The sequence below is a fragment of the Siphateles boraxobius genome, unplaced genomic scaffold (genome assembly GCF_051911475.1).
Source record: "Siphateles boraxobius isolate OS27281-9 unplaced genomic scaffold, OSU_SipBor_1 54, whole genome shotgun sequence".
NCBI lineage: Eukaryota > Metazoa > Chordata > Actinopteri > Cypriniformes > Leuciscidae > Siphateles > Siphateles boraxobius.
Window position 1 is genome coordinate 1602501 of NW_027509180.1, and position 26873 is coordinate 1629373.

The 26873-nt window shown below is 41.1% G+C and overlaps 2 protein-coding genes and 2 non-coding genes across 14 annotated transcripts in view; 3 read left to right on the forward strand and 1 right to left on the reverse strand.

The window, feature by feature from the left end:
• Nucleotides 1-3480, forward strand: part of LOC143714402 (uncharacterized) — a 122387-nt gene extending 118907 nt beyond the window's left edge. For all 10 annotated transcript variants that reach the window (XM_077205519.1, XM_077205515.1, XM_077205516.1 and 7 more), the window contains 5 exons: nt 670-765; nt 1294-1392; nt 1693-1721; nt 2366-2422; nt 3060-3480. In XM_077205519.1, coding sequence (XP_077061634.1) covers nt 670-765; nt 1294-1392; nt 1693-1721; nt 2366-2422; nt 3060-3203 — 425 coding nt within the window. In that variant the 3' untranslated portion in view covers nt 3204-3480. The remainder of the gene's footprint in view (nt 1-669; nt 766-1293; nt 1393-1692; nt 1722-2365; nt 2423-3059) is intronic.
• A 1682-nt stretch (nt 3481-5162) lies between these two features.
• poldip3 (polymerase (DNA-directed), delta interacting protein 3) lies at nt 5163-26873 on the reverse strand. Of its 2 annotated transcripts, none has more exons than XM_077205648.1 (10): nt 23793-26873; nt 22450-22559; nt 17692-18068; nt 16783-16842; nt 16568-16657; nt 13405-13590; nt 13109-13186; nt 7662-7791; nt 6542-6608; nt 5163-5475 (listed from the first exon to the last, which is right to left on the reverse strand). In XM_077205648.1, the coding sequence occupies exons 1-10, from the start codon at nt 23858-23860 to the stop codon at nt 5250-5252; spliced, it is 1392 nt and encodes a 463-aa protein (XP_077061763.1). In that variant the 5' UTR covers nt 23861-26873; the 3' UTR covers nt 5163-5249. The 2 variants fall into 2 exon arrangements, with proteins under 2 accessions (XP_077061763.1, XP_077061764.1); XM_077205649.1 differs by having other exon boundaries at nt 16783-16839; nt 23793-23938.
• Nucleotides 24934-25088, forward strand: LOC143714515 (U12 minor spliceosomal RNA). The gene has a single exon (XR_013195522.1). It is a non-coding gene; the product is annotated as a U12 minor spliceosomal RNA (small nuclear RNA).
• On the forward strand, nt 26571-26725 carry LOC143714514 (U12 minor spliceosomal RNA). The gene has a single exon (XR_013195521.1). It is a non-coding gene; the product is annotated as a U12 minor spliceosomal RNA (small nuclear RNA).

Below are 26873 nucleotides of genomic sequence, written 5' to 3' on the forward strand. Positions count from 1 at the left end.
GATGAAACATGATAGCATCATGCTAATTCATGCTAACACCATGCTAAAACATGTTAGCAGAATGTTAATTCATGCTAACAGCATGTTAAATAATTTTAGCTACATGGTAATTTATGCTAAATCATGCTAGCAACATGGTAATTAATGTTAACAACAGGTTAAAACATGTTAGCAAAATGCTAATTCATGCTAACAACATCCTAAATCATGCTACCAACATGGTAATTCATGTGAAATCATGCTAGCAACATGGTGAATAATGGTAAATCATGCTAGCAACAGGATAAAACATGTTAGCAACATGCTAATTCATTTTAAAACGTGTTAACAATGTGGTAAATCATGCTAGAAACGTGTTTTCTCTGCTGTCCCAAATGTCAATTTCAACAATTTAATTCAAACTTTCAGACAATGCTTTTTTCCAGCCAACTTTAAAGTTTGTTTACGAACTTTACTCATCTAGTTCACTATAATGTTTCCTCAATCAAGAACAAATGTGTGTGTGAAAAATGAGGGTGTGCTTGTGTATGAATATTGTATATTACTGTCATGTTTTATTCAACTTTTATCAATGAATGATGAAAACTGTATTATTATATTATCTCTAATGGTGAAGATATGAAACTGTATTATTATGAAGATATGAAACTGTATTATTGTATGTTCCAGCTCTTCTCCGTGTTGTTCCTGTGTATGTGTTTGGATCAGTCGGTGTAGTTTTACTGAACGCTGTTGCTCTGATGACTGAACTGATACTGAAAACAGGCAAGAACACTTCAACATCACTTATATTATATTACATCACTTATATTATATTACATCACTTATATTATATTACTTCAACATCACTTATATTATATTACATCACTTATATTATATTGCTTCAACATCACTTATATTATATTACATCACTTATATTATATTACTTCAACATCACTTATATTATATTACATCACTTATATTATATTGCTTCAACATCACTTATATTATATTACATCACTTATATTATATTACTTCAACATCACTTATATTATATTACATCACTTATATTATATTACTTCAACATCACTTATATTATATTACATCACTTATATTATATTACTTCAACATCACTTATATTATATTACATCACTTATATTATATTACTTCAACATCACTTATATTATATTACTTCAACATCACTTATATTATATTACTTCAACATCACTTATATTATATTACTTCAACATCACTTATATTATATCTGAGCTTTCTGGTAAAACACACACATTATAATGTTCTTCTCATCCTCAGTTAATGGTGAAGGAGGCGTTGGAGATATGAGGATCATCGTCTTTTCCTCTGAATTCATCTTCACTTTATTTCTCATGATTTTAATGATATTTGAACCCTGTGAGTATAACCTCAACTTAAAGATAACTACAGTAATACACTCACTTCAGGTCTTCTGGTGCCTCTCGTATTTCTTTAAGGGATTTTCATTTATAAACATATGTGACCAATAGTAATGAATGCTGAGTTTTGTGTTGTGATGATGGATGAATCTCACACGTGTGTTTATTGACTGTTAGATTGAACTGGTTATTATATTTTTCTTTGTTAAATCAGGAATCATCTATAATACAGTGTGAAGTGTGTTGAATCTGAATAATCCTGTAAATCTCTTTTTCTCCTCCGTCTCTGAACTCACAGGGATCAAACCGTGTCTAGAGTCATGTCAGGTGAGTATTTCATATTTAATGTGAATTATATTTTATTATTTCAGCTGCGGTTTCACTTCATGTTAAAGTCGCAGTCAGTGATTTTATATTCATGTTTCTCTGACGCGTATGAGACTGAAGTCTTTATACAGACACACATGAGCCAAGAGAGAAATAAAACCTATTCTTCACGACTCTACATCATTTATATCAGATTCAAGTTCTTTCCTCTAAATGTGGACAGAATGACTGACTGCACCTTTAAATAACTGTGTAAAAAACAGTAAAACATTAGTGTATATCTGTGTATATTACTACATTAGTGTAGATCTGTGTGTGTATTACTACATTAGTGTATATCTGTGTGTGTATTACTACATTAGTGTAGATCTGTGTGTGTATTACTACATTAGTGTAGATCTGTGTGTGTATTACTACATTAGTGTAGATCTGTGTGTGTATTACTACATTAGTGTAGATCTGTGTGTGTATTACTACATTAGTGTAGATCTGTGTGTGTATTACTACATTAGTGTAGATCTGTGTGTGTATTACTACATTAGTGTAGATCTGTGTGTGTATTACTACATTAGTGTAGATCTGTGTGTGTATTACTACATTAGTGAAGATGTGAGTGTAAATGAAGTGTCTTGTCTTGAACACAGAAGGCAATAAAGTCTCGTCGAGCTCGAGCCGCTGGATCTCAGAATCAGGAATCTCAGGTTAGCGTCAGAATCATTGTGGATTTGAACACTTTTCTCCAGAGATGTTGTGTAGATCATCAGTGTTTCTCAATCCTGCTCCTGGAGAACATCAGCACTTTCCTTTATTTCACACAAAACACTTCAGATCATTGAGTCTGTTAAACCTGTAATATCAGTAATAGCACATCCTGATCCTCTGCTCTGACGCAAACTGGGTTTGAAACGTCATTTCCTTCAACTTAAAAACAGCAAATGCTTCTATGAGGTAAAATATCTCGGGTTACGACTGTAACCCTTGTTCCCTAAGAAGGGAACGAGACACTGCGTCGACTACGACACTTTGGGGAACGCCCTTAGCGTAGCGGCTCTGAAGCATAAATGAAACGTTTATTGAAATAGCGTTTAATGAAATGTTGTGTGCCGGCGTCTCTTTGTAGCTTCCGTGTATGCCGTCACACATTACGACATTAAGCCAATCCTGATTGGTGTTGCGTCGTTTCATTCATGCTTCAGAGCCGCTACGCTAACGGCGTTCCTCAAAGTGTCAGTTCGAGTTCCCTGTGAACTGTGAAGTGTTCTGTGTGAGGACTGAGAAACACTGCTGTGATACTGTTGAAGATACATGTTAAAACATTCTCTCTTATTCTGAACACAGAATGCAGTCGGTTCTGATGAAACTCCAGCCGGTGGATCAAACCAGAACCAGGACCAGAACCAGAACCAGAACCCAGCAGGATCTCATGAGATGAAGCCTCTACTGAAGGAAGATCAGCCGGATTCAGTGGTGTCACAAACATAATCAAGAGTCAGAGAAACTTCTGACTGATTTAAGAGCTCAATCTCATTCTAGATTCGTTATTGAGACCGTTTTTTCTAATGTGCATTTCTTTGGTTTTGTAAATAGTTGTAAATATATGCAGGATGTTTAATTGCACTTGTTCTTTGTATTCATGTAACGGTGATTTGCTTTTATAACTAATTCTAGCTGTAAACTTCAACATGCTTTAAGGTTGCGCGCTCCAGTTTGTTACAGAAAACCCATCCACAATAAAAACTAATGTTTATTTATGCTTGAATATATGTGTCCCCTCTTAAACAAGGCCTCGCTGGCACTCCTGTTACTGGCCCTGTGAATATTAAGGCCTCCACATTTCTTATAGAACCATTGTCTGTTCCATCCTCTTTCAAATTATATTTAATTTAGCGTTATCTTTAAACGTTCTTGGTTAAGTAAGCCTTCTGTAAGACATAATGCTATATAAGGTTGGTCTGAGCCACTCTATAGCCCAAAAGTAGTGTTCAAAAGGCCTATATAAAATATCCAAGGTTGGATTTGGTTTGCAATTTGTATTATTTTACATGTAGCCTATTATTTCTAGTAAAATAGGGGAAAATTTAAATTAGGGGGGCTCTGGAACATTTTGGGGTAGCTTCAGCCCCCTAAAATAGGCCTAACGACGTCCCTGATTATTGCTATTTCACGATTTCAATTCAATTCTTGTGATTTGAATCCGATTTTGATTCAATATCGATTAATTTAGATACTAATTTTTCTTAAGAAAAAAAAAACTCACCTAATGCTGTAAATATACCGAGCCCTGTCAGCTGGTATTGTTAATAAAGGTTAAAAATAACAACTCAAATTAAATATACGTTTTTATTATAAGAATGTTATAATATTTTAACGATGTATGTTAAAAAAGGTAATATAGTGCACACATATTTAGCATAATACTCTTTATAGATCATTTTTCTAGCCAGCTACGGTCATTCTGAGGTAAATGTAACGTTACGTGGCATATTGTTCTCCAGCTGGTATATTGTGTTTGATATCAACAGAAAGTGACCCACATTTACTGTTGATAACACATTCTCAGCTCTCAGTTTCTGACCATTTCATTACAAAACTCAATAATAAATACGGTTTTGACGCTTGTAAATGTGACGGGACAGTTACTACTAGTTAATAGTAAATAAACACCAATGAACAATAGGTTTGTTGAAAGATACAGTACAACTTACAGAAATGTGTATGCTTCATACATAATATCGATATTCAGTGTTTTTCAACCGTGGAAAGGACATTCTTGTCTGTCGTCTTCTTCTTCGTGATTTTCCTGTGTTGTGTACACTGTAAAATACTGTAAATCTCGGTTACCTCCTGAACATTTGATTGTCTTTTACTTTAATCTGATGTTTTTTCTATTATAGTAATACTATAATTGTAGAATATTTTTTAAAAGTGTCCTGTAAATAAATTAGCATACTGAAGTCAAATGCACAACAACAGCTTTTTATACATTACACACAGACTACCATTTAAGTTTTGTTTCTGAGTCTCTTCTGCCCACCAGTGACCAAAAACTGTGTAATATTATTATAATGTAAATCAGCTGTTTTCTATGTGAATATATAGTAAAGTGTAATTTATTCCTGTGATCAAAGCTGAATTTTCAGCATCATTACTCCAGTCTTCAGTGTCACATGATCCTTCAGAAATCAGTATAATATGATGATTTGATGATCAAGAAACATTTATGATTATTATCAGTGTTGAAATCAGTTCATATTTCAGTAGAAACCATCATCCATTTTATTTCTCGGGATACTTTGATGAACAGAAAGTGCAAAAGAACAGCATTTATTTGAAACAGAATCTTTTGTAATGGTCACCATCTAAATAAAAGTATAAGTTTCCTAAGCGCTGCAGTAACAGCACAAGAACATGTGGTAATGAACACAGCGGAACGCCAGCGGGTGTAAATGAAGGTCTTTACTAGAGAAAGGAAAGAGTTGACAGAAAGGTTAAAAGCGCACAGAAACGGGTCATCTCTGAGAGGACGGGTTATATCTTGATGCGGAAGGCGGTGGCGTGCGCTCCGGCCCCGGGCTCTGCTCCTGCACTGGGGCCACTGGTGCTGCTGGGGCCACTGGTGCTCTTGAACAGGGCCCTCAGGATGGTCTGCGGATCCACCTCGGCCCCCGCGGGTCTGGAGCCCGAGCGAGACGACGACGAGGATGACGACTCCTTCTGGGCCGAGCCAAGCGCACCGGGGGAGTCACTCAGCCTCCTGAAACACAGTCACCATTATGATGATCATTATCATCAACACAGAACAACGAAACGCATCATGCTTCACATTAATAATTATGACGTATAAAGTCGAAATAACATAGCAAGTCACAATTGATAAAAAAAATTCAAAATGATGACACTGAAATTGAAAAACTAGTCGAAATTATGATATAGTAGGTCTCAGTCGAAATTATGACAAATTGAAATTGATATAAATTGAAATTATGATGTTGAAATTGTTGAAATGACGACAAATCAAAATATGACTAATTGAAATTAAGAAAAAAAAAATTACAAAATGAAATTGACGTTGGAATAATGACATGTTGAAATTATGATATAAATTGAAATTATATGTTGAAATGACGACAAGTCATAATTTCAACATCATGAATTTAAATTTGTCATATTTTTGATGTGGAAATTGACAAATTTAAAAAATGACCTTTTGAAATAAAGAGTTGTTGAAATTACGACGTAGAAATTGAAAATAGAATTTAAATTAAGACATAAATTGAAATTATGATATAAATTGACTAATTGAAATTATGCCTAACTGAAATTATGACAAATTAAAATGAAGACATACTAAGTCGAAATTAATAAAAAGTTAAAACTAGGACAGAGTCAAAACTGACTAATTGAATATATGACAAAAGACAAAATTATGACGTTGAAATTATGACATGCTGAAGTTATGATATTTTGAAATTATGACAAATTATCACGCATGTCAATTTCAATTTATGTACGTTCGGTGAGCGTGAGCTGCATTACATGCGGGATTGAGGAATCTTTCAGGAGTCGCACAATTTCTCTGAGAACGGCCAATTCGTACAGTGTGAACCCGGCCTGATGTTCACACTGACCGTCAAAGATGACAAATAACATGAAAAGATCAAATATGATGTTGAAAAGTCGCAATAGACAAAGGTAAAATCAAAATTACGAAAAATTGAAATGATAAAATGAATTGAAATATGACAAGTAATAATAATAATAATAACAAAAAGATGAAACTGAATTGAAAATGATGTGTGTGTGTGTGTGTTGTAACTCACAGGAGGATGGGCTGCTCTGACGTGATCACACTGCCCTGAATGTGCAGGTTACACTTCATCGGCTGACCTGAACACACACACACACACACACACACACACACACACACACGTTCTTCACTTTCACTTATACAAATTATGAAATATATGAATATATACTGAAAATATACCATATTGTTCAAAATATAAGACCCTTTTCAAGATTTACCATTTGTGAAAAGGCTTTATGATAAAGAAAATGTTTTATTTTACAATTATTTTCACTGCACATTTTTCATATTTTTAAATAGTTTAGACCCTGAATATAACGAACACGTTTATACAGATGAACTTCTAAGAAAAAAACTGTAACGCTTCATTTCACAGTGGGTTAACTTACCTTATATTACCCAGTACTTTCTTAGGTAAGTACACTAAGTACATGGGTTAAGGTTAGGTTCAGGGTTGTTACCCAGTTATTGTAAGTACTATAATAAGTACATAGTATGGGGAACAGGACTGTAAAATGAAGCATTACCAAAAACATTGTCTTTGTATATATAACGTATTGTTACGTATATATATCATAAAATACACACAATATCATAATAATAATACACATATCACACAGTGGAACTTTAAAAATGTGTTAAGTTTGATGAATCGATTTTTCTATTATTATTATTATTATTATTATTATTATTATTAACTCTTTCCCTGCCATGAAGTGAATGTTCAATGTGTTTCCGCTATTATACAGTAGGGGGCGCTATCGACTACATCTGTGTTTATGATCATCGTTCTGAATCTGATCGGACGAAAACTTTGACAAAAACACGATTTTCTCAGATTTATGCTCAAAATGTTGCTTTTTTTAAAGTGGAACTTACCCACAATCAAGTGTTGATAAAACTAGATTAAAACGGGGTTTTTGTTTAAAAGCAGAGGCTATGTTCTTTTCTTTTAAGTTAAAGAGTTAAATCATGATTCATTAACCCATCAAAACAGAAGTTCCAGCAGAAGCGTGTGATTGGAGGAAAGCACAGATCTCGTGGGCTCTATAGATGACGACAGGGACTGAAGCAGCAGTTAATGGTCAGAGAGTGTTGATTATGATTATGATTATGATTATGAATAGCCTCACCATCCAGGCACCGGTTGTTGTACTTCCTGTAGGCGCTGACCGCATCATCCTTACGCACGAACACCACCTCGGCCACGCCCACTTTCAGCAGCCGCGCACGCTTCAGCGCGCCACACACACAGAACAGCTCCTGCACACACACACACTACTGTGACATCTGTACACGACACACACTGCTGAGTTCTAACATGTAACTGTCATGTTTGGCCTCATCTGACAGGTTAAGAGATATTCCAGTATGATAATGACCGATCTAGGCACTACTGCTGAAACACACAGTGAGGAGAACACGAAACACACACGCTGAGAACACGAAACACACACGCTGAGGAGAACACGAAACACACACAGTGAGGAGAACACGAAACACACACGCTGAGAACACGAAACACACACGCTGAGGAGAACACGAAACACACACGCTGAGGAGAAGACGAAACACACACACTGAGGAGAACACGAAACACACACGCTGAGGAGAACACGAAACACACACGCTGAGGAGAAGACGAAACACACACGCTGAGGAGAAGACGAAACACACACGCTGAGAACACGAAACACACACGCTGAGGAGAACACGAAACACACACGCTGAGGAGAAGACGAAACACACACGCTGAGGAGAAGACGAAACACACACGCTGAGGAGAACACGAAACACACGCTGAGGAGAACACGAAACACACACGCTGAGGAGAAGACGAAACACACACGCTGAGGAGAACACGAAACACACACACTGAGGAGAACACGAAACACACACGCTGAGGAGAACACGAAACACACACACTGAGGAGAACACGAAACACACACGCTGAGGAGAAGACGAAACACACACGCTGAGGAGAACACGAAACACACACACTGAGGAGAACACGAAACACACACGCTGAGGAGAACACGAAACACACACGCTGAGGAGAAGACGAAACACACACGCTGAGGAGAACACGAAACACACACACTGAGGAGAACACGAAACACACACGCTGAGGAGAACACGAAACACACACGCTGAGGAGAACACGAAACACACACGCTGAGGAGAAGACGAAACACACACGCTGAGAACACGAAACACACACGCTGAGGAGAACACGAAACACACACGCTGAGGAGAACACGAAACACACACGCTGAGGAGAAGACGAAACACACACGCTGAGGAGAAGACGAAACACACACACTGAGGAGAAGACGAAACACACACACTGAGGAGAAGACGAAACACACACGCTGAGGAGAAGACGAAACACACACGCTGAGGAGAAGACGAAACACACACACTGAGGAGAACACGAAACACACACGCTGAGGAGAACACGAAACACACACGCTGAGGAGAACACGAAACACACACACTGAGGAGAACACGAAACACACACACTGAGGAGAACACGAAACACACACACTGAGGAGAACACGAAACACACACGCTGAGGAGAACACGAAACACACACGCTGAGGAGAACACGAAACACACACGCTGAGGAGAACACGAAACACACACGCTGAGGAGAACACGAAACACACACGCTGAGGAGAACACGAAACACACACACTGAGGAGAACACGAAACACACACACTGAGGAGAACACGAAACACACACGCTGAGGAGAACACGAAACACACACGCTGAGGAGAACACGAAACACACACACTGAGGAGAACACGAAACACACACGCTGAGGAGAACACGAAACACACACGCTGAGGAGAAGACGAAACACACACACTGAGGAGAACACGAAACACACACACTGAGGAGAACACGAAACACACACGCTGAGGAGAACACGAAACACACACGCTGAGGAGAACACGAAACACACACGCTGAGAAGACGAAACACACACGCTGAGGAGAACACGAAACACACACGCTGAGGAGAACACGAAACACACACGCTTGTGTGTCTCGATCACGCATTCGCCTGATCTCTGGGTTCCTGTCAGTTTTGGTGAAGTATTCCACTCACACTGTCACACACACACACACCAGCGCATAACCTCATATTATTATTACTACAGTGAGTATAGGTCACAGTTATTTTGTCACTCACACACACACACCAGTGTTCTTGTTTTTGTTGTTTCCCTTGACCTGTAATTACTGTGAGTATAGTAAGTGTGTAACAGTGAGTATAGTAATTATGGGTCTCATTCATGAGACACGAGCAGAACGAATTTGTGTGTAAATCATGTGTAAAGTGGTTCTGGCGTAAATTTTCCGATTGATTAAAATATTCGTATTTTCCAAATGTTAGTTGGTAAAAAAGAAATCTACACCTGCTCCCAGCCACGCGTAAATAGTGCGCTTAACACCCGAGCGTTTGCTCATTAATACGGCTGCATTTTAATTCACCTTAATCGGGTACATATTTACACAGCATTTTCAAAAAAAAAATTATATATAGTAAATACATAGTTTTTCTTTTTACTTTTATTATGAAAGCCAATAATTATTTTATAAAAGTGTTCCGTGGGCAGATGCCATTAAGCTTCTACAAACGGAACACTTTAATCAAATAATGAATTGCTTTCAATAGGGCTGGGCAAACTAATAGCCCCTTAGTTACGGAAATTGTTTCCTATAAAATGGCCAAAATCAGGCATAACGAGAAACATTTACATTAACATTAACAGTGAGTATAGTAATAGTGTGTGTAACAGTGAGTATAGTAATAGTGTGTGTAACAGTGAGTATAGTAATAGTGTGTGTAACAGTGAGTATAGTAATAGTGTGTGTAACAGTGAGTATAGTAATAGTGTGTGTAACAGTGAGTATAGTAATAGTGTAGGTAACAGTGAGTATAGTAATAGTGTGTGTAACAGTGAGTATAGTAATAGTGTGTGTAACAGTGAGTATAGTAATAGTGTGTGTAACAGTGAGTATAGTAATAGTGTAGGTAACAGTGAGTATAGTAATAGTGTGTGTAACAGTGAGTATAGTAATAGTGTGTGTAACAGTGAGTATAGTAATAGTGTGTGTAACAGTGAGTATAGTAATAGTGTAGGTAACAGTGAGTATAGTAATAGTGTGTGTAACAGTGAGTATAGTAATAGTGTGTGTAACAGTGAGTATAGTAATAGTGTGTGTAACAGTGAGTATAGTAATAGTGTGTGTAACAGTGTGTCTAGTAAGTGTGTAACAGTGTGAGTATAGTAATAGTGTGTGTAATTAAGTATAGTAATAGTGTGTGTAACAGTAAGTATAGTAATAGTGTGTGTAACAGTGAGTACAGTAATAGTGTGTGTAACAGTGTGGGTAACAGTGAGTATAGTAATAGTGTAGGTAACAGTGAGTACAGTAATAGTGTGTGTAACAGTGAGTATAGTAATAGTGTGTGTAACAGTGAGTATAGTAATAGTGTGTGTAACAGTGAGTATAGTAATAGTGTGTGTAACAGTGTGTCTAGTAAGTGTGTAACAGTGTGAGTATAGTAATAGTGTGTGTAATTAAGTATAGTAATAGTGTGTGTAACAGTAAGTATAGTAATAGTGTGTGTAACAGTGAGTACAGTAATAGTGTGTGTAACAGTGTGGGTAACAGTGAGCATAGTAATAGTGTGTGTAACTGAGTATAGTAATAGTGTGTGTAACTGAGTATAGTAATAGTGTGTGTAACAGTGAGTATAGTAATAGTGTGTGTGTAACAGTGTGTATAGTAAGTGTGTAACAGTGTGAGTATAGTAATAGTGTGTGTAATTAAGTATAGTAATAGTGTGTGTAACAGTAAGTATAGTAATAGTGTGTGTAACAGTGAGTACAGTAATAGTGTGTGTAACAGTGTGGGTAACAGTGAGTATAGTAATAGTGTGTGTAACTGAGTATAGTAATAGTGTGTGTAACAGTGAGTATAGTAATAGTGTGTGTGTAACAGTGTGTATAGTAAGTGTGTAACAGTGTGAGTATAGTAATAGTGGGTGTAATTGAGTATAGTAATAGTGTGTGTAACATCGTGAGTAAAGTAACAGCGTGTGTAACAGTAATAGTGTGTAACAGTAATAGTGTAGTGTGTAACAGTAATAGTGTAGTGTGTAACAGTAATAGTGTGTAACAGTAATAGTGTGTAACAGTAATAGTGTGTAACAGTAATAGTGTGTAACAGTAACAGTGTGTAACAGTGTGAGTATAGTAATAGTGTGTAACAGTAATAGTGTGTAACATCGCAAGTATAGTAATAGTGTGTGTAACTGAGTATAGTAATAGTGTGTGTAACATTGTGAGTAAAGTAACAGCGTGTGTAACGGTAATAGTGTGTAACAGTAACAGTGTGTAACAGTAACAGTGTGTAACAGTAACAGTGTGTAACAGTAACAGTGTGTAACAGTAACAGTGTGTAACAGTAACAGTGTGTAACAGTGTGAGTATAGTAATAGTGTGTGTAACATTGTGAGTAAAGTAACAGCGTGTGTAACAGTAATAGTGTGTAATAGTGTGAGTATAGTAATAGTGTGTGTAACAGTTACACTAATAAGACCACATATATTTTGGGAAATGCAAGAGTCAGTACAACACAACTCAATATTTTTATGCCTAATATTTGAAGTAAAAAATAAAAACTTTTTTCAGTCTTATATGTCTCCCACCCAAATAATGAACTTTATCACAATATGCTGATTTTCTGAGAAGGACCTGTATAGTAATAGTGTGTGTAACAGTGAGTATAGTAATAGTGTGTGTAACAGTGAGTACAGTAATAGTGTGTGTAACAGTGTGGGTAACAGTGAGTATAGTAATAGTGTGTGTAACAGTGAGTATAGTAATAGTGTGAGTATAGTAAGTGTGTGTAACAGTGTGAGTATAGTAATTATGTATGTAACAGTGGGAGTATAGTAATTATGTATGTAACAGTGGGAGTATAGTAATAGTGTGTAACAGTGAGTATAGTAATAGTGTGTGTGTAACAGTATAGTAATAGTGTGTGTAACAGTGTGAGTATAGTAATAGTGTAACAGTGTGAGTATAGTAATTATGTATGTAACAGTGTGAGTATAGTAATATTGTGTGTAACAGTGAGTATAGTAATAGTGTGTGTAACAGTGAGTATAGTAATAGTGTGAGTATAGTAAGTGTGTGTAACAGTGGGAGTATAGTAATTATGTATGTAACAGTGGGAGTATAGTAATTATGTATGTAACAGTGTGAGTACAGTAATAGTGTGTAACAGTGTGAGTATAGTAATAGTGTGTGTGTAACAGTATAGTAATAGTGGTGTAACAGTGTGAGTATAGTAATAGTGTAACAGTGTGAGTATAGTAATAGTGTGTGTACCAGTGAGTATAGTAATAGTGTGTGTAACAGTGAGTATAGTAATAGTGTGTGTAACAGTGAGTATAGTAATAGTGTGTGTAACAGTGAGTATAGTAATAGTGTGAGTATAGTAAGTGTGTGTAACAGTGTGAGTATACTTCACACACTCTCGATCTGAGTTAACTCACCACTATGTCCTCCTCCGTCACTCGAGGATGAAGATTGTGGACCGTGATCTTAGTTCCCTCCAGTGGACTGAACACAGGCTGACACAAACACAAACACACACACACACAGGTTACCACACGATACTGGGATAATCCATTACAAATTTTGAAAGAAAACCAACTACTTTAATTAAAACATTAGATTTAACCCTTAATTAAAAGGAATTCACACACCACTCTCAGCAGCTTGTCAATCTATTCACAAACAAACACTAGAGTGAGTGAGTGTGTTTGTGTGTGCAAGTGTGTGTGTGTACCTGTGGAGGTGTGTGTGTTTGTCCGCTGGCATCTCCACCCGCCTGTTGCGTGGCGACGGTCGTCCTGGAGACAGGTTGCAGGGTCTGTGTGGGGGGGCGGGCTGTCGCCGTGGAGACGGAAGGGGGCGTGTACGAGTCGTTCTTCACCACCTTAGTGATGGGAGTCGAGAGAGAGACAGGCACCGGCTGCAGAGAGAGAGAGACAGGCAATGAGTCGGTGCGTGAGTGAGGGAGTCGGTCAGTGAGTGAGTCGGTGAGGGAGTCAGTGAGGGAGTCGGTGAGTGAGGGAGGGAGTCGGTGAGTGAGGGAGGGAGTCAGTGAGGGAGTCGTTGAGTGAGTGGGTGAGGGAGTCGGTGAGTGAGTGGGTGAGGGAGTCGGTGAGTGAGTGGGTGAGGGAGTCGGTGAGTGAGTGAGTGAGTCGGTGAGTGAGTCAGGGAGGGAGTCGGTGAGTGAGTCAGGGAGGGAGTCGGTGAGTGGGTGAGGGAGTCGGTGAGTGGGTGAGGGAGTCGGTGAGTGGGTGAGGGAGTCGGTGAGTGGGTGAGGGAGTCGGTGAGGGAGTCGATGAGTGAGTGAGGGAGTCAGGGAGGGAGTCAGGGAGGGAGTCAGGGAGGGAGTCGATGAGTGAGTGAGGGAGTCGGTGAGGGAGTCAGGGAGGGAGTCGATGAGTGAGGGAGTCGGTGAGTGAGGGAGTCGGTGAGGGAGTCAGGGAGGGAGTCGGTGAGTGAGGGAGTCGGTGAGTGAGGGAGTCGGTGAGTGAGGGAGTCGGTGAGTGAGGGAGTCGGTGAGTGAGGGAGTCGGTGAGTGAGGGAGTCGGTGAGTGAGTGGGTGAGGGAGTCGGTGAGTGAGTGAGTGAGTCGGTGAGTGAGTGAGTGAGTCGGTGAGGGAGTCAGGGAGGGAGTCGGTGAGTGGGTGAGGGAGTCAGTGAGTGGGTGAGGGAGTCGGTGAGGGAGTCAGGGAGGGAGTCGGTGAGGGAGTCAGGGAGGGAGTCGGTGAGGGAGTCAGGGAGGGAGTCGGTGAGGGAGTCAGGGAGGGAGTCGGTGAGGGAGTCAGGGAGGGAGTCGGTGAGGGAGTCAGGGAGGGAGTCGGTGAGTGAGGGAGGGAGTCGGTGAGGGAGGGAGGGAGTCGGTGAGTGAGGGAGGGAGTCGGTGAGTGAGGGAGGGAGTCGGTGAGTGAGGGAGGGAGGGAGTCGGTGAGTGAGGGAGGGAGTCGGTGAGTGAGGGAGGGAGTCGGTGAGTGAGGGAGGGAGTCGGTGAGGGAGGGAGGGAGTCGGTGAGTGAGGGAGGGAGTCGGTGAGGGAGTCGGTGAGGGAGTCGGTGAGGGAGTCGGTGAGGGAGTCAGGGAGGGAGTCGGTGAGGGAGTCAGGGAGGGAGTCGGTGAGGGAGTCAGGGAGGGAGTCGGTGAGGGAGTCAGGGAGGGAGTCGGTGAGTGAGGGAGGGAGGGAGTCAGGGAGGGAGTCGGTGAGTGAGGGAGGGAGTCGGTGAGTGAGGGAGGGAGTCGGTGAGTGAGGGAGGGAGGGAGTCGGTGAGGGAGTCGGTGAGGGAGTAGGTGAGGGAGTAGGTGAGGGAGTCGGTGAGGGAGTCAGGGAGGGAGTCGGTGAGTGAGGGAGGGAGTCGGTGAGTGAGGGAGGGAGTCGGTGAGGGAGTCAGGGAGGGAGTCAGGGAGGGAGTCGTGAGTGGGTGAGGGAGTCGGTGAGTGGGTGAGGGAGTCAGGGAGGGAGTCGGTGAGGGAGTCAGGGAGGGAGTCGGTGAGTGAGGGAGGGAATCGGTGAGTGGGTGAGGGAGTCAGGAAGGGTGTCGGTGAGGGAGTCAGGGAGGGAGTCAGGGAGGGAATCGGTGAGTGAGGGAGGGAGTCGGTGAGGGAGTCAGTGAGTGAGGGAGGGAGTCAGTGAGTGAGGGAGGGAGTCGGTGAGGGAGTCAGTGAGTGAGTGGGTGAGGGAGTCAGGGAGTGAGTGGGTGAGGGAGTCAGGGAGTGAGTGGGTGAGGGAGTCAGGGAGTGAGTGGGTGAGGGAGTCAGGGAGTGAGTGGGTGAGGGAGTCAGGGAGTCGGTGAGGGAGTCAGGGAGTCGGTGAGGGAGTCAGGGAGTCGGTGAGTGAGGGAGGGAGTCGGTGAGTGAGTGGGTGAGGGAGTCAGGGAGTGAGTGGGTGAGGGAGTCAGGGAGTGAGTCAGGGAGGGAGTCGGTGAGGGAGTCAGGGAGGGAGTCGGTGAGTGAGTGGGTGAGGGAGTCAGGGAGTGAGTCAGGGAGGGAGTCGGTGAGGGAGTCAGGGAGGGAGTCAGGGAGGGAGTCGGTGAGGGAGTCAGGGAGTGAGTCAGGGAGGGAGTCGGTGAGGGAGTCAGGGAGGGAGTCGGTGAGGGAGTCAGGGAGTCGGTGAGTGAGGGAGGGAGTCAGGGAGTCGGTGAGTGAGGGAGGGAGTCGGTGGGTGAGTGAGGGAGGGAGTCGGTGGGTGAGTGAGGGAGGGAGTCGGTGGGTGAGTGAGGGAGGGAGTCGGTGGGTGAGGGAGTCAGGGAGTGAGTGGGTGAGGGAGTCAGGGAGTGAGTGGGTGAGGGAGTCAGGGAGTGAGTGGGTGAGGGAGTCAGGGAGTGAGTGGGTGAGGGAGTCAGGGAGTGAGTGGGTGAGGGAGTCAGGGAGTGAGTGGGTGAGGGAGTCAGGGAGGGAGTGGGTGAGGGAGTCAGGGAGGGAGTGGGTGAGGGAGTCAGGGAGGGAGTCAGTGAGTGGGTGAGGGAGTCAGGGAGGGAGTCGGTGAGGGAGTCAGGGAGGGAGTCGGTGAGGGAGTCAGTGAGTGAGTCAGTGAGTGAGTCGGTGAGGGAGTCAGGGAGTGAGTGGGTGAGGGAGTCAGGGAGTGAGTGGGTGAGGGAGTCAGGGAGTGAGTGGGTGAGGGAGTCAGTGAGTGGGTGAGGGAGTCAGGGAGGGAGTCAGTGAGTGGGTGAGGGAGTCAGGGAGGGAGTCGGTGAGGGAGTCAGGGAGGGAGTCGGTGAGGGAGTCAGGGAGGGAGTCGGTGAGTGGGTGAAGGAGTCGGTGAGTGAGTGGGTGAAGGAGTCGGTGAGTGAGGGAGGGAGTCGGTGAGTGAGGGAGGGAGTCGGTGAGTGAGGGAGGGAGTCAGTGAGGGAGGGAGTCGGTGAGTGAGGGAGGGAGTCAGTGAGGGAGGGAGTCGGTGAGTGAGTCTCACTCGTGTCTGCAGGTTGTTGGCTGTGGTGAACTTCATCTGTTTTTTGGGCATCAGTCCACCATCCTCATCTTCATCAGCAGCAGACACACCCTACAGAGAGAGACCAGAAAGTGTGTGTTCATTATAACAGTGATGCGTGAGTCATGTGACACCCTACAGAGAGAGACCAGAGAGTGTGTGTTCATCATAACAGTGTTGAGTCATGTAACACTGACCGAAGCCGCTCGGCTGGGAACGTTGATGCGGATCCCGCTGGTCATTCCCACAGGCCGCTGCTGCACACACACACAACATCAGTTACCAGTCAATCAGGGGTCAGAGCACTCTGATTGGCCAGCTACAGCAACAGCTGACAGGAAGTGACAGATCAGCGCTCCTTAACTAAAACTACTGAAAATGATTTCCATACATCAAGTTGAACTGAATAAGGTTTTATTTCAGTAAACATTTATTTTATTTCATGTAAATATAAAGCTTTTGTTATGGTTTTATTTAACCCCTGTGAACTGTTCGGGTCTTTTTGAACTCCTATGACGTTTGCTGAAGAAAAAAAAAAAGTTGTCTTTATCCAAATAGCATGAGACTGTACAGTCGTCAACACTTTCTGGATCTACACATAAAACATGCATTGGAGATAACCAATAGCCTAATTCTTTATATTTGAAAGCTGATAAGCCATATATTGGCCAATAAATGTAAATCCAAATTTTATATTTTGTTACAAAATTCCTTTTTATTGCCTGGGGACCCCAAACAGCACAAGTGTGACTTTCATTTTTTAAACAAAAGTCTCAGCATTAAAATCTATGTCCCAAACACACAATTATGATGTTCATTATAATTTTATTTAGCCAAATGACAGACTTGCACCTTTTTTCTCCAATCATATTTCAAGCAATTCATAATCATCATGTTGAACAGTGCGCATTATAACAAGTAAATTATACATAATTTATCAGCTTTAACAGATCGGACAAATTTTCTTATTGGGCCGATAACGATAACATTAAAAAATGAACCGATATTAGCCAATACCGATATGTTGGCCGATATATCATGCCTCTCTAAGAAAAAATAAATAAATTAGGGTCACATGATGTTCATCTTGCCCGTCATTGCCTCACCTGGATGGTTTTGGTGATCTTCAGAGCTGCTGCTAGCTGATTGGATGTCGGCGGGACGCTCCTCTTTAAGCTCAGTCTATCGCGTGCGTCGATGACTCTGGTGATCCCGCCTCCGGGCTGCAAGGCCACGCCCCCTCTGGGTCCAGTGTTGTGGATGTGTATGTGTGGGACGACGGGTTTGGCGGGTGACGGCGGGACTGAGGCGATCACAGGCGTCAGCTGGTGTTTGCGCGAGTTGATGGTCTGCCGCGCGTCCTGTACCACTGCGCTTGCGCTGCCCCCTCTTGACTGGATACGGAACCGCGCGTCTTTCTGCGCAAGCTTCTCCCGCGCGTCCTTCTGCGCTAGCTTCTCCCGTGCGTCCTTCACCTGAAACGCTGGACGACAGACAGAAAACTACAGTCTGCAGCACTGTCAACCCAAATAAGTTGGCAAAACTCAAAAAATAAGGCAATCAGTTGCATTTTTAAGTTTAAAGGCCGTGTTGCAGGGTTATTTTTTCAACGAATTTGTGCAATTTGCTTGTTGGTAATAAACATTTAAACTGTTATCCATTGTATTTTATGTTGTTGGGTATCACAAAACGGAATATAATACAAAAAAGTAGGTACTATCTTGCAGCGGTTTGCAACGATTCTCCTTTCCCCCACAATGCATTGCATTATGTCACCATGGGGAGAGAATTTACCAAAGCCCGCCTTCAGAGCATTGAGAGTGACTAGAGAGACGAGTAGTAGACGAGAGTATTCAGATAGCGCAGATTATAGATAAATAGATAAATACATAGATATAGATAGACTAGATATATAGATAGACAGACAGATATATAGATAAAGATAGGGCGTAAAAAACAAAAACAAAAAAAAGTTTGGTTCCGGTTGGTTGTCAGTTGAGGTCATGGGTCGGTAGGGATTTTTTTTTTTCTCCAGAGGCAGCAAGGGATAGGAAGGAAATTATTATTTTTTATTTTATTATTTACAGAAGCGATTGATAAGCTACTCTATTTTTTCATAACATAGCCTACTTGTACATGTACTCTACAACCTTGTGTGTCCCAGCATGTTACACACACACACACGTTGATTCTAAATGTTTACGCGGGGGCAAACGGGGTTGCCTTATTGTAAAGTGTTACCGATTAGTTATACACAGATTCAGACGTCTCGTGAGTTCAGTGTTGGAAAGATCAGTTGTTTTAACCATTCATTAAAACGAATCGGTTTAAATGGGTCATTAGTTCGCGAATTAGACGTGTCATTATCGGAAGTGTGCGCGTTGTGTGATTATCCCGGCGGTTAGGACATCCCACAAGATTTGTGTCATCACAGAAAACATTACATCACTGGATAGTTTTTTAGTTTATTTAAAGTGTGGTTTATATGTCAGCTGAATGTGTGGAACGCTTTTCAGAGAAGATAAGGCAACGTATTTTAGCACAATTCCCACTCAGCGGTAATTCAGGAAAAATAATCTCCGAATGCTCCACATGAAACTTTAGTCTTCCGACCTTGCCATCGTGTCGATTTATTTTCATTAATATGTGCGAGGGAGAGAGAGCAAGACGGTGCTTAGTTTTGAGACGTTGAAGCCTATACTTTGCCTGGCTCCGCAGAGAGAGTGCGCGCGCGCGACTGGGACTCTCTCTCTATCTCTGCTCGTTCAGTTACTAGTTCAGTTACGAGCGCAGCAGTGCATCTACATGACAACAACGATGTGTGAACGCCCGTGGCTGCCTCGTTTGTTAGCATTGCTGGAGGACAACAGGCTATACAAATACGGTGCTGTACAAAAACAAATTATAGTTTGCCTCAATTTTTATTTGTCTATTTATTTAATTTGTATTATTTCTTCCCCAAGCTCATAAAATAAATTTGGGTCGCACATAAATTGACAGGGTCGGTCGGAAACCGGAACCAAACCAATTTTTTTTTTATGCCTAGATAGGCTAGTCTATGCGGCAACTGCACTGGCGCGGGCGCCTCTGACGTGCGACCAACTCTACGTTGTCAGTCTACCTACTATATACTTCTATCTATTTATCTATCTAGCTGCTAGCTATCTGTGCTAACGTTATGCTATCTGTCTGTCTGCCTGCCTATCTCTCGCTATACCGCCCTCACAAGCACCTGCCAAACACAGCGACAGACACGCGGCGGCTACGTTTGCAACAACATTTTCACCGGAGGAAGAGATAAACGCTTAGAAACGCCAATATAGCTAGCATGATGCCTTCTATTTCTAGATGACAAAGACAAAGTTTACCAGTACTACGACACTATGACAACGGTTACCAGTACTTATCTGAACTAACGTCATTATCACTGCCGCTACATATTAAGAAAACGTTGATTTTTCACTCAGTGCTATTCAATGACAGTAAAAAGAAAATGTGTGGTTATTGTGCACTGCTGCTCGTAGACTAGCTCCAGCGCTCATTGCTGCGTTGCTAAATGATAGCAACTCACCAGGTCACTTCAACTCTCCGCTCATTCTCCTCGGACCATGCATTTAATTGGCTTTGACGGCCATCAGTTCTTGGCTATTCCTTATTTGTCCTCTCACGTATGGCAGGTTCGAAATTATACGGGTGCGGGCCATCATCATAGACAGTAAAAGAAATGCCATCATACATGTTGGCTCTTGCCACCTCTTCCTCATCCCAGTCAGTCGCCATAGTACTTATACTAGGCCGAGGCTACCTTTCCTCCACTTCTCCCCAATGTGACGTCATCACCAAATTGCGTAAAAAAAACGTTAATACCAAAAACGTAAAAAACTGGTCTTTAAGACCATTTTTGAGACATTTCAAAAATGATATACATATCTTGAGTGATTTATGTACCCATTAATCAACAGTGGTGGTTAACCTGCAACATGGCCTTTAAGCAAGGAGAACTGGCAGATTTTTATTTTGTACTCAAACATTTCAAGTTAAGAACAAGTCAAATTTATGAGTACACTAATTAACACATTTAAAGGTGCAGTGTGTAATTTTTAGCAGCATCTAGTGGTGAGGTTGTGAATTGCACCCAACAGAAGTTACAGTGGCCGACAGGAAGTGATGTCGTCGTCTGAGACAGCAGAGAGCAGCCAGTTAAGCAATGAGGTTTCTTTACGAAGATAAATCAAGAAATTAGGATTACTTTATTACTCAGTAAAATTATATGTGATTGCAAATACTATTGTTACTTACTATTGTTAATCATTGTGTCAGGGTTTTATTCGCTGACTTTAGCAGCTTCTTTACACGAGAAACAACATAGTGACGAAACGCGTTTGTCCGTTTTGGGACACCGCTCATTCTAAGCTAATAAAAACACAACAGTTCATTATGTAAGGTTTTTATACACCACTGAACACATAGTTATGTATATGATATTGCAATAAATATTACACAATGCACCTTTAGCTTAAAAATTTCATGTAACCTCAATGAGAACATTTTTATTAGTTCAAACTTAGCTAGCTAACAAGCTAGTTCAATAAACATTAACTTGCTAATTTGCAAACATGTTAACTGTAGCATAGCACTTGCTGTATGAGTCCAGCAATATAAAGCTTTAACATACTTGCTCTCAAACCAAGCTCATGCACCGCTTCCTAAAACCAACATTAACAATTTTTTTTCTAAATTATCATAAAACAAATCACAAATAAGTCTCCCACTTAACATTAATCTTGCAACAACAACAAAAAACATTACACTTAATTTTAGCATTTACTCTCCCTTTCGAGTGCCATGGGCAAAGGGAAACAGAAACCCCAGCTTAAGTTCGTCTAAAAAAAGAAAAGAAATAATTTCATAAAACTCAAAACCATGAAACAGTTCAGTTTACTTAAAATATATTAGTTCTGTGAACTTGAAAGAAAAAGAAAGTGCTAAATACTCAATGAAGTTAATTTGACCGAACCAATTAGTTATTTTGAGCGTTAGGGTTTACAGTGAGGGAATAACACCAAAGCCCGTCTACGGAAAGCCTGGCCACTCCCCATTAAGCCCTATTGTACCGAATTTTGGTTGTAGTTCCACCAGGGGGCGATAATCCTGAAAACATTAATTAGCTTGTTCAGGTGCGTTTAATTAGGGTTGGAGCTGAACTCTGCAGGACAGTGGCCCTCGAGGACCGGAGTTGCAAATCCCTGGGCTAGACGGCTAATATAGTCTCTTTCACCCAATTGCCGTTGAGAAATCTCAGATTTGAATGTAGGTTTTGCAAGTTCAACATGGGTTATAGGTCGAAAGTTGAATGAACGAGTCCAAAAATATGTCCTTTTGATTTCTTACAGGTTGAGTTGTTGTTGCCCATTACACGCTAGCATTCTGCTAATGAACGCTGATTGGTCAGTGAAGGACTGATTACGACCAGAGATACCGCTTGATGGCATCGTGGCATCCGAAGCGGGAACAGAATGTTAAGGTGGACTTAACTCTTCTAGCACGTGTATTTACCTGTGTCGGCGGTGTTGTCGATGCCTCGAGAGAAAAGAAAGTGCAGATCGTGAAAGCACCAAAGTGACTGAAGGATTGCCGTAAAGCAGTTCTCTGGTCGTACGATGTGTATGACGTCATTGACATTTTAAAATACTTTTTAAAGCAAATAAGTGACTCTAAAAACTCGTCCTGTGAGCGCCCTCATATGGAACCAGAGTGGAACTTCAACCAGTTCAGAACCCGTAAGTTTACTGAGAGTGAAACTTCTCCCCATAATAGATATTCTCTGATAACAGCTTCATAGTTATCAATCTCATGGCGTTTACCTCCTGTGGCTCCGCCCACTCCCAGCCGCTGTCTGACATCACTACTGCCGATCTTCTGACGCGCATCGAAGGCCCTGCCCACCGCCCCCGCCCCTCTGCCATATACGGGCCTGTGGGCGGGACAGACACACACTCATGAATATTCATCAAGACAACATGCAAAAGGCTTTTCTTACTCGTGCGATTCCCATATCAGACAGAATCAAAATTAGCTTTATTATCCAGTGTGTTAGTTCATATTACATCATCTAGAATCAAAATTAGCTTTATTATCCAGTGTGTTAGTTCATATTACATCATCTAGAATCAAAATTAGCTTTATTATCCAGTGTGTTAGTTCATATTACATCATCTAGAATCAAAATTAGCTTTATTATCCAGTGTGTTAGTTCATATTACATCATCTAGAATCAAAATTAGCTTTATTATCCAGTGTGTTAGTTCATATTATATCAGTCAGACTCAGAATCAAAATTAACTTTATTATCCAGTGTGTTAGTTCATATTATATCATCTAGAATCAAAATTAGCTTTATTATCCAGTGTGTTAGTTCATATTGTATCAGTCAGCCTCAGAATCAAAATTAGCTTTATTATCCAGTGAGTTAGTTCATATTATATCAGTCAGAATCAAAATTATCTTTATTATCCAGTGAGTTAGTTCATATTATCTCATTTAAAAATCAAAATTAGTTGTATTATCCAGTGTGTTAGTTCATATTATATCAGTCAGAATCAAAATTAGCTTTAATATCCAGTGTTAGTTCATATTATATCAGTCAGAATCAAAATTAGCTTTATTATTCAGTGTGTTAGATCGTTTATTTTCATTCTGACTGATACAAGAGTAAGCAATACAGTTTGTTTATGTACACACACAAAGCGATATGCTTTATTTTACACACGATATGAATTATAGTTAGTTACTTTGAGTCAAAAGTGTTTGATAGTACGCACTTCTGTCGATCGACGGATATCGGCCGATACATCGATCAATCGCTGAATTAAGCGTGTTTCAGTAACACAGCCGTGTAAACACCCGCGGTATACAGAAACGCTTGCAGTGTGAGATAATGTGAACGGAAAAATAGAAGTTAAATTAACGGAATGTATCGGGTTTGTTTGTTTGTAAAAACAGCCACATAAACCCGATGGACGCCATGAGCCACGCGCGTAAGCCAATCACAACACGAGAAATGCCATCTTAGCCAATCAGCGGCAGGGGAAGGCGGGATATCTCGCGCACTAAGAGCCTTACACGACTGCGTTTATAAAAACAGAATAACGCTAAACCACCGCGGCGGTTTATGCTATCGCTGTTAAAGGTGTTGGGAAAGGTTTACCTCTTACTGACTCCCCGAGGGTTAAAACTGCGGCGACGAATCACTTCATCCAAAGAGAGATCCGCCATATCTACCGTTGCTGGAATCCGTAGAGACTCAAATGCGCATGCGCATGACGCACATATGGGCGGGACTTAACAATGCATTACGGGGAGCAGACAGGATCAAAATACACGCATGAAACGCGAAAACGCAAGACGATTCAATCACAGTTCATTGTTAGTTTACATTTACAATCCACAACTATAAGCCTTACATGGATTAAGAGATAAAGCATTATAAATTTAAACAATTTCAACGCGTATTTGAACTCTTTTCAAATTACTCATGCAATGGAGTAAAACGATCTATTCTATTTACACTACCAGTCAAAGGTTTTGGATCGGTGAGATTTCTTATGTTTTAAAAATAAGTCTCTTCTGCTCACCACGGCTGTATGTATTATTAAAAATACAGTAAAAACAGTGAAATATTATTCCAGTGTAAATCATGTGAATATATAGTAAAGTGTAATTTATTCCTGTGATCAAAGCTGAATTTTCAGCATCATTACTCCAGTCTTCAGTGTCACATGATCCTTCAGAAATCACTATAATATGATGATTTGATGATCAAAAAACATTTAGTGATCACTGTATATTTTTATTTCAGGATTCTTTGATGAATAGAAAGTTCAAAAGAACAGCATTTATCTGAAATAGAATCTTTTGTAACATTAAACACTATCGTTCAAAAGTGTGGGGTCAGTCAGAATTTATATTTAATGAAACATGAAACGCAAATAAATAATGTATGTCTCGTTTCCAAATATTACATTTTAATGTAGTAAAAGATCACTAAAAAACACTTACAAACAACAAGTCGTCTGAAAATGCGAAACCAACCCCACAACCAATAAGAACAGCTAACCGCCATGACGTCACGAACGATCCCTGAATGCACCGTCTGAAGACCTCATTCGCATCATTAAGTGAGCTTTTTTACCCTCAAATACTAATAATTGAATGGTATATAATAACAATGTCCCAGTGAAGTGTAGTAATGAACATCTCCTGACTGAGTGAAACACCGAACTCTCCTCACCGTCACTGTACACAGCGGCGCGCGTGATCCGTACTGAGAGCGCGCGCATTATCAGGTTATGCCTTAAACTGATGAGTAAGGAAAATAACGATGCGGGGTGACGCCCGTGTCCTCGCTCATACTCGCGAGAGAAATTTTTGAACGGGTACAGGTCCGTCCGCTGAGGTGACTCGCCTACTTTGTGAGATGCCACGCGGAACCAGGATCTGCCCCGACACACCCAATCAACTGTAAAGCAAAAATAGAGATAGAGATAGAATATGTTGAACTTCACATCAAGAGATTAGGAAATGCGATTCCTCAGACGGCCACAAGGGAGTGCTAGAGGTCCGTGGAAAACTCGAGAGAGAAACAAACTAATTAACGTAATTAAAATAAATACGTTAGCTTAAAATGCAATTTTATTGTAAATACAAAATAAAATAAAAAAATTAATGATAAAAAAATTTTTTAAATAACATTTGATTACAATTAATTAAATAAAAAGGTAAATAAGTATTTTACTAGATTTAAAGAAATACATAAAACTTGATTTAGATAAATACAAATAAGAAAAGCAGTGTAAAAATATAAAAAATAATCGGTGCTTTCATCATATTGATATGCAAACGCTAAGAAATGAACAGAAGCGCGCTTTACCTTAAATTAAATTGTGAAGCCTGATTTATATAGCCGATTCATGAAGAATTATTAAAGTAAAAATGTTTAATAGTTTGTTTTAGAGGGCAAATTCCTTCTACAATAACCTCATAAGGATACTATTCCAGGTCTGTAGCCAGATCGGCGATCGGTAGCATGGATACAGTGTTCTCGAGAATATATGTCACAAGCATTGAATAAAACGATGACAATAATCACATGAAAAAAAAATGACTTAAATTCTGGCCCTTTGACAGTGAGGAGGGGTTCGTTCATAACTATAAATGTAATGCTGACTGTTATGATAACTATAATGATAACTGAAACGATAACTGTAACAATAACTATATTAATAACTGTAATGATAATAATAATGCGCGTCTGGAGCGAGTGATTTCCATGTTAAGTCAATGTAAAGACGCGTTGACGCGTTTAGCCCGGAGCGATGGATGCGATTTCGCCTCATTCGCGCATCCAGTTCGCGCAAAAGAGGCGAATTGAGCGTCTAGCGCGATACGCGCAAGTGATTTTATTTGTTGCTTTTTGTGCATTCACGCGTTTGAAGCGAATTCGCGTCTGACGCCCGAGTTGGAAATCTGAACTTTGGCGTATGTTCGCGCCGCGTTAACCAATCAGGAGCCTGCTTGCTGCTGTGACGAGGTGCAGTGACGGGATAAACGCCGCTGGGATAGAGCGCCTGTAGTCGGTCCTCGCCCCCATGTGGACAAACTGGGCGCGGGCGCGATGACCCCTACGCCGCTGTTCTGCTCTCCAGAGCGAGACTAGACGCGATAGAAGCGAATTTGACGCTCAATTCGCATTCGGTGTGAACGCAGCATTACTGTAGCAATTACTATATTGATAACTGTAACAATAACTATGATGATTACTGTAACAATAACAATAACTATAATGATAATTGTAACGATAATGAAAACTATCAAGTACTAAAATAATAACGTAATGAAAACTGTGACGGTTATGATAACTCTGCTCACCGTCACTGTACACAGCGGCGCGCGTGACCCGTACTGAGAGCGCGCGCATCTACCGGTCATGCCTTAAACTGATGAGTAAGGAAAATAACGATGCGGGGTGACGCCCGTGTCCTCGCTCATTCTCGCGAGAGAAATTTTTGAACGGGTACAGGTCCGTCCGCTGAGGTGACTCGCCTACTTTGTGAGATGCCACGCGGAACCAGGATCTGCCCCGACACACCCTATCAACTGTGGAGAAAAATAGAGTTAAAGATCGACTTGAGTGAACTTCACATCATGAGTTTAAGAACTGCGATTCCTCAGACAGCCACAAGGGAGCGCTAGAGGTCCGTGGAAAACTCGAGAGAGAAACAAACAAACT